General features: G+C 49.9%; 1 protein-coding gene across 1 annotated transcript; it reads right to left on the bottom strand.

The window, feature by feature from the left end:
• Positions 1-5: 5 nt before the first annotated feature.
• Positions 6-14,021, bottom strand: ptpn23a (protein tyrosine phosphatase, non-receptor type 23, a). The gene is made up of 24 exons (XM_034554190.1): positions 13,747-14,021; positions 11,958-12,032; positions 11,694-11,821; positions 11,307-11,383; positions 10,414-10,463; positions 10,193-10,324; positions 10,024-10,104; positions 9,786-9,917; positions 9,606-9,653; positions 8,937-8,993; positions 8,792-8,850; positions 8,596-8,675; positions 7,987-8,101; positions 7,829-7,894; positions 7,295-7,440; positions 6,352-6,669; positions 5,678-5,832; positions 5,279-5,610; positions 2,605-5,101; positions 2,069-2,253; positions 1,874-1,978; positions 1,452-1,590; positions 1,245-1,352; positions 6-988 (listed from the first exon to the last, which is right to left on the bottom strand). Exons 1-24 carry the CDS (start codon positions 13,828-13,830, stop codon positions 455-457), a joined length of 5,703 nt encoding a protein of 1,900 aa, XP_034410081.1. The 5' UTR covers positions 13,831-14,021; the 3' UTR covers positions 6-454.
• Positions 14,022-15,105: the final 1,084 nt, after the last annotated feature.

The raw sequence follows: 15,105 nt of genomic DNA, 5'->3' as shown, positions 1-15,105 counted from the left end.
AACAGTCGTCTGTTGTAATCTGCTGGATTAATTTTTTATTTTTTTAACAACAATGAATGATTAGTGAAAGTTTACCATAAGTACTTTTGGAATATTCTAACTTTTTATTTAAGATATTTACAGTGTTACAGATGCAGAAAAAAAATGAAATTGAAAGTGTGCATGCTGGGATTTTTTTCCTGGCGCTGCGGAGTGCAGAACATCCAGACGTGGAAAGAAAAAAGCAGCAAAGAGGAACGAAGGACTACAGACGAGTGCATAGCGAGCTGGTCCCAGAAGCCACCAGTGATGGAGAAGCAAGTGCGTTTGTGTCTCAGGTATCAACCCCCACCCCCCCCCCGGACCCCCTCCCAGAGCAAACCGTCTGCCACCAGGCACGTCTTGGTAATCGACGCCGCTGAAACGTTTTTCTTCTAAGAAGCGGCGCTAGAGGAGCTGCAGGAAGCCGGCGGTCTCAGCGCTTGCCGAGGCTCCACAGGGGGTCCAGGCTGCTGAGGGGGTCGTCGCCCTCTTTCCCCCGAGTCCCGTGGAGACCCTGACCCTCCGCCGGCTGCAAGAAGCTCTGCTTGGTGACCCGCTGCTTCCCCTTGCCCCCGCCCTCCATGGAGAAGGCCTCGGGCGTCAACGCGGCAAGCAGCTCCAGGGACGACGGCGCCGGGGCGGGAGGCGGGACGTCGCCGGGGTTGGGCGGCGGCGTCGTGGAGGGGGAGGCGTCCAGACCGTTGGGTGGCGGTGGAGAGCATGTAGGCGGGGAGAGAGGCGGGCTGAAGGAGGAGGGCGGCCGGGGGACCGTGGGGGGGAAGGGTTCCTGGAGCGGCGTGGCGTCACCCAGCGGGACGGCGTCCTCCGGGCCGCACGCCGCCTCCATGGTGGGGTCGGTGGCGCTCGGCGGCCGGATGCTGAGCTTGGCGATGGTGGCTTGGATGGAGCTGATGGGCATGTCGCCCCCGAGGACGATGTCCTGCTGGGACTCCTGTCTCGAGTAAGACTGCGGAGCAAAGAGAGGAATGTTTGTTTAATATTTTTATATAACTTAGACTGTTGGTGGGGACAAAATATAAGAATGTGCTATATTTTACAACATTCATACAACCATTATTATATATCCACTGTGCATTACAACACACGTGTACATATATATAAAAACAATTAGCTTTTTAATAGATCCAATGGAGATGTTCAGCAGCCAATCGAACGGCTTCCAGGAGGGTCACGTGACCCCCGGGCACAGCGTGAGGTCTCACCTTGGTGGCGGCGGCGCTGGTGCTCTTGCTGCAGGTGGTGACGCCGTGTCTCTGGAGGACGAGCTCGGCGTGCTTCAACACGGCCTCGTGGCAGAACTTCAGGTGCAGCTGGAGGATATAAAATGTTTTAATTTAATCCGACGTAGTTGGGAGCTACAACTGACGACCCTGACGTGACTCAAACTGAAGCTCCGCCCCCTTCCTGACCTTCTCCTGCAGCATGTTCTTCCTCTGTTGTCTCATCTTCTTCACCAGCAGAGGAAGGTCCGGGATCCCGTTTCCGGCCTCCAGCTCCTGCAGCGCGGCGTACAGCAGGCAGAAGACGCCGGTGCGTCCGACGCCGGAGCTGAGAGATTATTTAGCGGCGCAATCATGCATTTTTAGAATGGAAACACAAAGCACTTCTCTACTGATCGCACCACTCCATTGCTCTTTAATAGTTTATACCTTTACGCATCCCTCTTATCGTTTATTTTTTGCTTTCTGTCCACAATTAAAAAGGAGAATTTCAACAAATAAGATTTTTTTTTTTGTTGTCATTACCAAGCTTAGCCTAAAGCATGATTTGTCTATCTACTGTCACACACACACACACACACACACACACACACACACACAGTCTCTCTCACCTGCAGTGCACCACCACAGGTGTGTGTAGGGGCCTCTGGTGGAGGTAGTGTCCATGCACCTCCTGGATGAAGCTCAGCAGGTTGCTCTTGCTGTCAGGGAGACCGCTGAAATATGAATAGGGGAATAAAAAAAGGAGATCCGAGCCAACGTGTATTTATTTATCTTTTAGAAACTAATCAAACAAAATGTCCTACAGCTCCGGCCAGGAGGTGAACTGCAGGTGGACCACGGTGCGCTTCAGGCTCTGGTCGCGGTACTGCAGGCTGATCATGCGCTCCACGTGCGTGGGCGTCGTCTTCTGCGTGGTGAGGCAGAGCGTGATTGGTCCCTGGGCGAGCTGCTGGCCGCGCTCCGTCGGGAAGTAGCGCATGACCTTACCCTGAGAGGGGGGGGGGGGGAGGGAGGGAGACGACATTTAAAAACACAAGGAGGTAGGAGACCAACGAGGACACTCACAGGGTGCTTCTTAGGGAGCTTCTTAGTGTCCTTTTTATTCAGATTTTATTTGTTTACTATACACTAAATTCTGCATTAATATTAATAATTAATAATAATTACGTTGGTTTCATTCAAGCAATTATTGAAAGCTCTAAAGCAGCTACTAGATGGTCACTGTGGTGTATCTACTCACAAAATAAATACATATTTAATTATCTACAACTGGACAAGGAGACTACATAATAAAAGAATAATACCATTATTAAGCGATTTAAACCCCCCCCCCCCATACCTTTTCCAGCTCCTGCTCCGAAACCAGCATGACGACCAGCGACACCTTCTGCTCGTACACCAGCAGCCAGAAGTCGGCCGCCGTGCCGGTGAGCGGCGCCTGCGTGGCGATGAGGCGCGGGCAGTACGGCGACAGGTCCTCCACGTAGCTGGCGTTGATGTAGTCGTCTTTGCCCGACTGCAGCACCACGCGGTTGAGGTCGTAGGGCATGACGTCCTGGTGGCGGTTCTTCATGGTGTAGCAGCGGGCGATGGCGATGGACAGCTGCCGGGCGTCCCGCTCCTGCTGGTCCTGGAGCTCTTTCCAGCGGGCGTCCAGCACCGACAGGCCGCCCTCGCTCTCCGAGGGGTGCTCCAGAGAATCCACGCGGGACCGGTAGCGCTCCAGTTCGCCGTGAAGACGGGCGACGCGCTCCGGTGCCTGGTACGGGTCGCCCTGGATCAGCAGGACTCCCTGGGAGCTCTTCTTGCGACGCTCCCCGTCCTGCGGGTCCGCTTTGGTGGGTTGGAGGACATTGGTGGGGGCCTTGGGTCCACCCGGTTGGCTCTCGGGACTCGAAGAGAGGAGGTCGTCTGTGCTCGATTTCTGGCGCTGAAACAACGACGTGGAGGGAGAGACGGCGGAGGGGGAGGGAAGAGTGGGCGGAGCGGCGCCGCCGGGAGCGGGGGCTGGCGTGGGTCTCTGCTGGGGGTTCAGACTCAGAGAGGTGGGACCCGGGGAGGGAGACGGGGAGGGGGAAGGCGAAGGGGAAGGAGGGACAGCGTTGGGCGGTGGAGCTGCTGAAGGACCCCCAGGAGTGGGCTGGATCATGTGCGGTGCCGGGGGAACGTGCGGACCACGCGGGCCCATGGGGGGGGGTTGCTGTGGAGCACTTGCAGGCACATTAGCTCCTGGAGCCGAAGGGTAAATAGCGGGGGGCTGCGGGTGGGTCATGGGAAGAGGAGCCTGAGGTTGTTGGGGAGCTGCAGGCTGCGGCGCCAGAGGCTGCTGGGGCATCAACGGAGCCCCTCCGGGGTAGCATACGCCCCCAGAATGAGGGGGCTGAGTCTGGCTGGGCATCCGCATGGGCTGTTGGGGCATGTTCGGTATCGGAGGCTGTCCGGGGTGGGGGTGATGTTGTTGGAGTAGTGCACTGGGAGGCATCTGTGGCATTGGGCCCCTCGGCAGGTGGACCTGAGGACCTGGAGGCATCTGAGGCAGCAGGCTGGGGTGACCGGGCTGATTCGTAGGGGGCATGTAGCTCTGCGAGACCGGCGGCATCGGTTGACTTGTGGGGGGCATTTGTGCTCCGGGACCACCTGGTATCTGCATCTGCGGGTGGGGCGGAATCTGCTGGACATTGGGAGGCATTGAGATGTGCTGCTGTTGTGGCAACATGTGCTGGTGAGGGGGCATCTGTTGGTGTGGGTGGGGCAGGTAGGCCTGAGACACCGGGGGTGCCGGCTGAGACGTCGGGGGTAAGTGTGGATGCATGTGGCCCTGAGGGGGCCTTTGCATGGAGCCTGGCATCATCTGAGGGTGATGCTGGGGTACGTAGCCCGGTGGAGTCTGGTAGCCTTGTGGGAGCTGAGGCTGGGGCTGGTAGCCATTTTGTTGATGCGGTTGCAGCTGACCCGGGAACACCTGCTGGTAATGGGGAGGCACGCCAGGCTGAGGGGGCATATATCCGTGAAGGTAGCCTTGCGGAGCCTGGAGATGGGGGTGAGGGCCAAGAATAGCCCCCGGCCCAGGCTGGTACCCCTGAGGCATTGGGTGCCCGATGGGCTGAGGGTACGGCTGTTTCTGCTGCTGCGGTTGGGGTGGCGGGCCTTGGACGGGCATTCCCGGTTGGGGCATAAACTGGGGGTAGGCCCCCATCTGTGGGGGTACAGCGTAGCCAGTAGAGGCTGCAGGCATGACATGGTGGTGTTGCGGCGTAGGGGCGTAGCTCGGGATCGGGGCCTGGATGCTAGCCACGGTGGCTGTAGAGGGCCGGATCGGGGTCGGAGCCACGAGGCCAGGTTGTGGGGCCTGAGGAGGGGGCGGCCGATAGCCCGACACGGCTGCCTGGTTTGGCATTTGCGGATGCATCTGCGCCGTCATCTGTGGGAGGGTTCCGCGCGGCAGAGGCCCGTGCGTCGCTTGAGGCCCGGAAGTCGGGAAGTGAGCGATCCGCGCCAGGAGCTCTGGAGGAGGCAGATTGGCCGGGAAGCGACCGGCAGCTGGAGCGCCGGGCCACGGCAGAGAGCCGCCGCCGCCGCCGCCCAGGTTAGCGGCGTGGGGGGCGAAGACTTCAGGACCGGGAAGACGAGCCCCCGAGGTGTGGAAAGAGGGAACGTCACATGGGAGGCTGCGGAGCTCTTCGGGCAGGTCCCCCCCCAAGGCCAAGATAGCTGCACTGAGCTGGGCCAACTCTGGGTCGTCCAGACTGGAGCAGGCCGAGTCCACGTCCGGCGCCTTCGGCTTCAGGGAGGGCTTGGCTGCCGTTGGTCGCGCCGGGGGCTTCTTCTGGGTCTCTCTGGGGAGGAGACAAACAACAGAGGGGTACAATGAGAAAATCTGGGTTCTTCTCTCGGATGTAGGTCATTTAGTATGAAACTAAAGTTCCTTTATTCTAACGTCTTGACGTCGTGATCGGACATGTTTCCTGTATTTCAGTAAACTTTCTGCCATCACAACATGTTTTTTTTCTCACTTGTCCAAAGCGGGCTTCCTCTCCTCGGCCCTGGTCTCACAGAGGGTCTTCGCTCTCTCCAGCAGGCGCGACGCCTTGGCCTCCAGGTCGTCGTAGAACTCCTTCCCCTCCTGCGACTTCTTCATCAGGTCCTCGTAGGCTTCGTAGGAGCCCACCAGCCCGTGCACGGTGCCGTTCCACTGCTGCTCCGTCTGACTCAGGCCCTTGCGGACCGAGGCGTACTGGACGTTGGCCTCCGTCAGGGCCTTCAGGATGTTCTCCTGGGCAGCCAGGTTCTGGTCCAGGTACACCTTCACCTGCTCGTACTTCTTCAGCTGCTCCTCGAAGATACGCTGAAAGGACACGGGTTAGTTAGTCTCAAAGCGTGACTTCGGGGAGGCGGGGGCCGCCGCCACGTACCCTCATGTCGGCCCGTTCCGTGGTGACGAGGGTGGAGGTGATGTCGTCGTGCTGGATCAGGTCGCGCAGTTGTTTCTCCAAAGAGCTTCTCTGGTCCCTCATTTCCTGCACCTTCCCCAGGATCCGCTTCATACACTGCAGCCCTGCTACTTCCTCTGTGCACACACACACACACACACACACACACAGGGTTACATTACACTATTTAAACACGAATACGCCTGTTCAGCGTTTTAAATCTCATCTTTGTAACTGTGAAGCACTTTGAGAGCTCGGTTTTAAAAAAGGGATTATATGAACAAAGTTATTTTTCTTACTTCTATTGAGTTTATATTAAAATCTTTACCTTAAGATCAGCTAGATATTATTCACAAAACAATGTAGCGACAAAGCTTCCCTTTACATCTGGAACCCATTAGTCGATTTGCACTTTTTACAACATCTTTGAAAATATACTTTCTACTTTTTATAAATCGCTCAAAACCAACAAAAACAAAACAAACACCCGAAAACATTAAAATTAAAACTATTTTGATAACGAACATTTACCTTTTCCTTCTCTTCGTTAGAGCTAATTTGATATCTTTAGGTTTTAAAGTAAAAACAAATAAACTATTCAATAGGCCAAACAATATACTTCAGCCCCCAGATGACTCCCCGTTACCCCCCCTCACCTTCGCTGAGCTGGGGCCGGGGCAGGGCCTCCTTCAGGTTCTCCAGCGGCCCCCCCAGCAGACGCAGGTTGCTGATGTGCAGGTGCATCGCCCTGTGGAGCTCCGTGTTGGTGAAGCTGGCTTTCTCGTGGGCCTCCATGTACTTCTCCAGGTCCCGGCAGATCTCAGCCAGCGCCTGGGCCTGAGCCGCCGGGTGCACCTCGGCCGCGGCCGGGCCGCCCGCCTCCAGGAGGGCTCGCCGCCCGGCCTCGTCCGCCTCCAGGACGTCCCGTATCTCCTTCAGCGAAGACTCCACGTCGGTGAAGACGCCCGAGAGCCCTGCGGAGGCAGAGAAATGAGACGGGACGTTGTTTATTTACACTGAAGCTACACACACACACACACACACAAACAAATAATAACGTACACGAGGCGTTGGAGTTATTTTGTGATCCTCAGAATCAGCTTTATTGGCCGGACATTAAACTTTTTACATGTTACATTTTACACGTGTGTGTATGTACATAAACATTTAGTAATTATGTATCTACCAGATACAACAAGGAACAACAACAACAACACCGTCTGTGAGTCAGACTGTTTCTGTAAATTGTAAATACACTATTTGGCCTTTTTTGAGTGCTTAAAATATACGATAAAATATCAAATGTGTAGTGTTCTTCAACTGTTAAAGTGGCGATATAACATTGTGTTAGTATTTTAGGCAATCATCTCCTTAAATGTTAAAACGTACACGTTACCTTAAAGAAACGTGCGCATGTGATAACTGTAATTGTCGAAATAAATTACAGTTATTCTCAAAACTGTCACGTTTTTTTCCTCAGAAGGTCTGTTTGTGAATTTGTTTTAGCTATTTAGGCACAATTAGATCATAAGTCATGACTTGTTGTTACGTCTGTGTGTGTGTGTGTGTGCGTGTGTGTGTGTGTGCGTGTTCTCTGACCCTGCATGGACTGGATGAGGCTCTTGACGGTGTCGGGTCGGACGCTGAGCGCAGCACACTTCTCCATCAGGACCGGAGGGATGTGGCTGTACATGTCCAGGTTGTCCACCGACTCCGGCTCCAAGCCCAGAGAGTCCATGAACTGTCTGGTTAGAAAACAAAATATATAATAGTAGTAATAGGAAGAAGAAGAAGAAGAAGAAGAAGAAGAAGAAGAATAAAGTGAGTTGTGAGATTAAATGTGTGTAGACGTGTTTTAGTGAATGTAACTCGTAGGAGAAAACTGAAATGAAGATTGAAATATCTAAAATATCAAATATGGATTAAAGCAGAATATTTTGTTTTTTTCCCCAATTTATTTTTGACTTTATGAACTCTAATTGTAGCCTGATCTTTATGTTATGAATGATGCTTCAAACTATTTATTAGGGGCAGCCCTTCACATTTTAGCACGCACACACACACACACACACACACACACACACACACACACACACACGCACACACACACACGCACACACACACACAACTCACTCTAGTGTCTCATTCTTGCTCTCGATCCTCATCATGATGTCCCTCAGCAGCTTGGCCTTCTCCTCACTGGAAAAACAAAACAAAACCACCGTTGAACTAAACTCGCTCTTCCTCCTTCACTCGTGTAATACTGCGAGCGTCCACCGGATGGCGCCGACCTGTACAGCGACGACGCTTCGTGGGCGGCCATCGGCACCAACTTGGCAAACAGGTCGGGTCCGGTGACACTGGGGTCCGTGGGGTTGACCGGCAGAGCTTTCACCAGCGGGGCACCTTGGGAGGGGGACACGGGGCAACTGGTTTTACTGGGACGGCAACACAAACGTTACAGGGAGCTGAACCACAGCTCCAGCCTGAGGGCGCGGAACAATAATCAGACATGTTGGGTCCAGCTGGTCCATTTGGGAATATGTTATATACTGAATGCATTTGAATGTGTCAACATGGGCTTTGGGAAAATATCAACATTTTCTGGAACGAACCGATTTAAAAATAAAATCGATGAAAATAGCCCCAGATCTGTAAAAAACTACTTTAATATGAGATATTGTCAAATCCAGAGTCAAATACTAGAAGATTTAAAACTCACTAATTTGAGTTTCCACCAGCAAAACTACTTCAAAATCACTTTGCAATCTATAAAATAATAAAACGTAACGTGCCCCAAGATTATAAAACTCATGAGAACTGCCGACTCAACACAAATCCCCCAAAAAAAGGGCGCACAACGGGGAGAGCAGCGCGTCGGTACCGCAGCTTCCTGTTACCTTTGACGGAGGCCAGAGTCTCCAGAGAAGGAACCGTCTCGTGGTAGATGAAGTCATTGTCCTTTTTGGCTGAATTAAACCTGCGAAGAAGAAGAAGAAGAAGAAGACGACATTCTGACCACAGCGATATGTATATGGGTTGTTGCTCTAAAAAGGTGAGACTACGAGTAAACAACAACAACAACGCGCCGCTCACTTTCCCCCGATGACGTCCATGGTGAATCTCAAGGCGTCCTGCACGCTGTCCGGTTGCCCCTGGTTGGACGGAGAAAAGCACGGCGTTCATTCACATTGATTTACAGAAGCACGTCACCGTGTGCTGCCGGGGGCGCCGGTCCTACCTTGGCCAGCTTGATGGCCTCCGTGAGTTTGTCCATGGAGCTCTGCAGGTACGCCAGCTGGTGGGAACAGAACATTCAGGTCAGCGAGGACACGTCGAGGAAGACGTCGACGGCGTTGGTTGTGATGTCTGTAAAATGATTGTTTTTCTAGAGGAGGGTGGAAACACCGGCTGCAATAGGACGAAAAATTGTTCTACGCAACACGGGCTTCAATTCCAGGAAGGACACGCGTCCGGTTCAATGTTTTTGTACATTTGTTTTCCAAGTCGTGTCCTTTGTAGTACAGAGAACCGCCCGTGTCACCTGATCGATTTCCATCCCTAATTTGCAACCCAAAAGTTGATTTTTCGTGTTGCTTTGAGGTCACAGAAACGTCCGTCCCACACCTGCTACCTGGAGGTCTGCTTGAGGGAATTTGATTTTTTACTTCTACCTGGTCGTGTAGATTTGGGTTCAACTTGAATTACTTTCATACCCACAACTGCTGGAAAAGTTGCCACGCTTTCGGCTTTCTTTGAGTATTTCTTGCAAAGAAACTAATATGTTTTTGTTTTTTAAGTATTACAAGGAACTTACGTTAATTATTAGAAAATTCCCAGAGAGACTTAATTAACTTCAGTCTGGAACAACTAAAATTAAAGAAATCCTCATTTGTGAATTTGGTCCTACCCGCTCTCCGTACTTCTGCTGCTCCTCGGCCTGCTTCCCCATGTGAAGCTGTTAATGGAACAAAACGACGGCGTTACCAAATAATCAAATGCCACCAACACACAGACGCGTTCATACATGCAGTAAATCATCACCACACACACACACACACACACACACACACACACACACTTGACTCACATGTGCAATGGAAGCAAAGTAGTAGATCTTCATCTGGACCAGTTTCTTCCAGTCTTTCTGAATCTTCCCCAGCATCGACGCCGTCTCAGAGTTCTCCAGCGCCCTGCAGGCCTCCTTGTAGTAATCCACCACCTGCAGCACCAACACCCACCCATTAACCTCCAACATCTGGATCCCTGACTGACACGACGTGGACAGAGTTTAAATGTGAGATCATATCCGATGGCGAGAGGTTGACCTGAGCGCTGATGCGAGCGACCAGAAAACTCTTCCTGTTGTCCAACATGGACTTCTCCAGAAGACACTCCTGAGCCTGTCCCTGGGAGGCAGACACGGCTTGATGAGACACGTTTCCTTGGTGTGTGTGTGTGTGTGTGTGTGTGTGTGTGTGTGTGTGCGTCACCTACCAGCATGAGGTTGATGTTGAGGTTGAGGATCTGGTGGCTCATGTCCACGCTGAAGTTGTGGCTGAAATGGTCTCTCAGGTAGGAGAAAGCCCCCGCCGAGCACTGGAAGTGCGTACACGACACCTTCATCCCCTGGACGGAGAGCAGAGAGAGTCAGGAGGACTGTGTGTGTGTGTGTGTGTGTGTGTGTGTGTGTGTGTGTGTGTGTGTGTGTGTCTCACCTCCTCAGACACCCTGTTGTCCATGGCTCCCAACATGGAGTGCAGGGCCCCTACAGGGAATCCACAGGAAGGTTGAGTTCAGTTTCACGTTCATAACTCCATCTTGAATACTTTTCAGAGTAGAAGAAGGTGACAGAAATCTCTCCTCTGCTTTTCACAATAAAGAAAATACCGTCCCGCTTGTCATACACGCAGCCGACAGGTATGTTGAGCATTTGGCTGCAGTTAGAACGTTTTAGAAGCTCATTAAAGTCGTTATGTCGCCGCGTAGCCGGGGGTCTGAATCACGTCCTCATATCGAATCTCTGAAACATGATTAGTCTTCGTGCTTCTTTGATGCCGTTTGACAGATTTCATATAAAACTTCACGTCTCTGGTAAACACAATATTTAAAGTGGTGCTTCTGTGCGATTCTTTGTGGCGAAACTATGCCGTGAAGCCAATATATTGATCCAGATTGATGTGTTGGCAGCTAGAGCAGAAACAATAAGTCGATCGACGGGACATAAATCTGAAACTATGTTGATGAATAATTGTCAATCGCTTGTTTGTTAAACGAAAAACGGTCGTCAAGTAAAAACAACGTGAGGATTCAATGCATTTTTTTTTTTTACCCTATGTTCCATTACAGTAAAGTGAATATATTTGGGTTATCTAGTGTTGATTAGTATTAAGATGTCAACGGCTGCTTCTCACTACAAGTTTAACTCAACAAATAATAACCTGCAGATCAAATGCAACTACAAAAGAGACAATTAACACTGGAAATGTGAAATGTATGCAACGAAATATTATAATCGCATAAATAGTTTGACGTTTTAAAGGCTTCCGACCCAAAAATAACTGCTTTTTCCAGTTGAAAAGGGGAAGACGCTCGACACGACTTTGCTCACCCAGGTTGTAGAGGATGCAGGCTTGCTCGTAGCTGATGTCATCGTGGGTCACCGTCTTTCCAGAGAAGATTTCTGTCCTGCACACAAACAACCGATTAAATAGGGATTTATTACAGTGTGTACAGTTAAAATGCAATGGGAGTATAGTATGTACATGTGTGTGTGTGTGTGTACACAAATGTTTGACATGCTAATAATACAGTTACATTCCGTTCAATGTGAGGTGGGAATCATGTAAAACTACCTTTCTAACAGCAAGGGGATGATTCAGGATTCAGTGTGTGTGTGTGTGTGTGTGTGTGTGTGTGTGTGTGTGTGTGTGTGTGTGTGTGTGTGTGTGTGTGTGTGTGTGTGTGTGTGTGTGTGTGTGTGTGTGTGTGTCTGTACCATGAGATGGGTACGGCAGCCTCCTGGCCCGTTCCCATGGGCACTCGGCTCTGGACGTAATGCAGCTGGCCGAAGTATTTCCTGAGCGTGCTGCATCCCTCGAAGTCTCTCGTCACATTCACCGCACTCTGTGAGAACAAAATACCTTTTTTAAAAAAAAATTTTTACCCAACTTAATTCACACGCCATCGCGACATATTTACAACTCAATAAAGCCAAAATATATTGATATGAAATGGCGATGTTTCCATGCAGAAAACTCACCTGGCGCAGCGTCTCCAGTTTCTTCAGCTGCTCGTTGTAGTTGTCTGGATTCTCTCCATAATTCTTCAAGATGAACTGGGGGGGAGAGAACAAGTAAAAAGCAGGTTCCTGTCATTAAATGAATATGTTATGATGTCTTGAACAATAGAACCACGCTCAACAGTATCCGACGTGGAGGAGAACCGCTCATCAATATGCTAATCCGTTTGCCCTGAGCATGAGACGGGAGTGTGAACTCTCTCGTAGGCTCCGGAGATCTCCCAGCATGCTTTGCAAAAGGCTTTCACCTGTCCCCTTGAGCCACTTTAATAAGCGAGCGAGGCTACTTAATGTCAGGTCGGGAGTCGAAAAACAGCCCTGCAGACGCTCTCAGTAGTTCATAATGACGCCGTGGAAGCAGGAGAGTCACCACATCCTGGGAAGACGCACAATGACACCACAGCCTAGTCCGGATTTATACATGTGATATACTTCCTTTTGCAGCGTGAGCTAATCCAGGTGTAGAGTTGACCAACAACAGAGGCGGTTTGCCAATAAGAAATGGATTAACCGCTTATATATATATATATATATATATATATATTCGTTTGACTTCTGAGATCCAGCTTTAAATATGAATACTACTGTTATCCGAGATTAATATCGAGGTTAGAAGTTACTTAATGAAACACTTCAGAATATATTATTTTAGCACCTTTTCTTTTTAAACATGCAGCTCTGTGATTAAAACAATTAATTTTAAATTATTAAACAAGTCTGACATCTCACAGGAGTATTAGCAAAAGGAGTTACCCAAGAGGGCAAAGATCTATTTTATGGGCACCAACCAGGAAAAGTTCTGTACAATGACACACACACACGCACACACACACACACACACACACACACACACACACACACACACACACACACACACACACACACACACACACACACACACACACACACACACACACACACACACACACACACACACACACACACACACACACACACACACACACACACACACACACACACACACACACACACACACACACACACACACACACACACACACACACACACACACACACACACACACACCTTCCTTTCATGAACTGATGTCATACTTTTTGACGTAATGTTTCCATTTTAAATGTCTCTCAACCACCTGCTCGTGTCAGAAAGGTACTCTAAACAACAGGTACGCCTCGGCCACTACCTTTACGAGTTGTTGTTGTTGTCTTGCAGGTGGAATAGACACGCTGCCTGGTTTTGATACGCAGTGTTTTCATTTTCCTGCCACAGATCCTGAGATCCGGGGTGCACGTCTCTGTGCGACCTGCTGTAATGTAGTCAGGTGCACGTGACAATGAGCTCACTGTTTATTATGTTTCCGTGTCGCCACACTGACTGACTTGACATGGGCCGTGTGCAACCGATGCTAGTTGTTGTTTTTTTTGTTAGCAACTTGAGCCGTTTGACGCATTTACGAGTAACACTTGGTTAGTTAGCTACTTCACAGAAGTGCTGACGGTACTTGTGAACTGCTAGCTTATTGTTGTTAGTTAGAATGAAGCTAACGTTAGCAAACGGAAGGCGGTGGTCGGAGAGGTATCCCAAGAATCTTAGCTAGCTTGCCAGTTAGGAAAATATCCCGACATGCAGCGGGGGTGGTGTGAGGGTGGGGGGACTGTTTTTAATGGTCGCTAACGTCGGTTTATCCAGTCCTCCGTAATCCCTGTTCGGTTGACTTTCCACCCCAAGAGCCCTGTTGCTCCATTCCCCTCCCTCCGCCCCGGCTCACCTGCTTGACGGACGGGCTGAACGGGAACTCCCCAGCCTCCTTCAGGTCCAGCCAGATCATCGGCATCCGGGGAACCGCCTCCATCGCAGCCGGAGTCTCCACGCGACCGTCGGCCGTTACAAAAAAAAACAACCTCGTCGGTAGTCTTTGCGTACGCTAACGGGGTTTCCGAAAGAAGAGAAGACGCTTTCCTCCGATCAACTGTGTCATGTAGCCATTTACACTTCGACCGGAAGCTGGCTGCGCTATATCCGCCGCGTGGGGTTCTGGGAAATGTAGTCAGTGATGCAATTTGAATACTCGTTTCCTCATTTCTGCTCAAAGACTATATTTAATTTGGGGAAAATGGCCACAACATTTTTTCTGATTACTCAAACGTCTTGAAATGTAGTCTGCGTATACTTTGGGAAAGTATCTAACAGTAAAACGTTTAAAATGTTTGACTACATGAGAAATCACACTTTTATCAGTAGAAAAATGAGGTAACATTCAAATTGTTATGAGTTCACAGAGACTAAATACTTGATTGTGATCCTTCTGGTTTCTGAGATATATGCAGCCATTTTCTTATCACAGTGTATTTAGTCTTTGGGCACATGGCACATTGTTATTCCTGAAATAAAATACAATATAAAGGGGAAAAAACAGTAGTCGCAGGAAACTAGATATAGTATAAGCAAAACTTTTTTAGCTGATTTGGAATATTTATTTTCCGTTGACAATAATAACACAGCATGTGATTAGCATATTAGGCCATGTTTTTTTGGTAATTGGTGGTTTGAGAGAGAACAATTTCTCAGGCACACTTTCTCCATCAGCATTGATACCCTGGAATGAAGACAAGAAGAAAATGCAGTGTTCATGTTTATTCATCATGTGATTTTTCGTGCAGAGAAATGTCGCAGGATGGAGCGATAAAAACCTTTCCACATTAACAGATGTCTACATACTGACAGATGATCTGTGTCATGACAAAAAACATCAACAAAACCATCAGTTTTTAGCAACGAACATGAAGACAAAAACAGTGTTGTATGTATTGATATTCTGCCAGAATGAATCAATGTGTTAATTACTTCTGTCTCTTTGAGTTTGCAGAACTTAGCAGTCTCCTCTGGCACTGATTACCAATTCCAGCATAAAGAGGCTGAGTGAATGTGGTCTTGACTCTGTGGAGGAGTCATGATGTCGGAGACACTACAGAAGGACATAATTCCCACACTGTGGTCCACGTACACTCCTCCTGTGGAGGACTGAGGACCTGGGATGGGAGTTGTATTCTTGTCGTACATAAATTTGTAGCCGCTGTTGTCAAAAACCAACGCCCAAGACATGCTGTTGCCTCCCATTTCTTTTAAG

The sequence above is a fragment of the Cyclopterus lumpus genome, chromosome 16, assembly GCF_009769545.1.
Source record: "Cyclopterus lumpus isolate fCycLum1 chromosome 16, fCycLum1.pri, whole genome shotgun sequence".
In the NCBI taxonomy this organism is placed as follows: Eukaryota; Metazoa; Chordata; class Actinopteri; order Perciformes; family Cyclopteridae; genus Cyclopterus; species Cyclopterus lumpus.
Note: the sequence above shows the minus strand (reverse complement) of the source record. Positions and strands in the feature narration are given on the sequence as shown.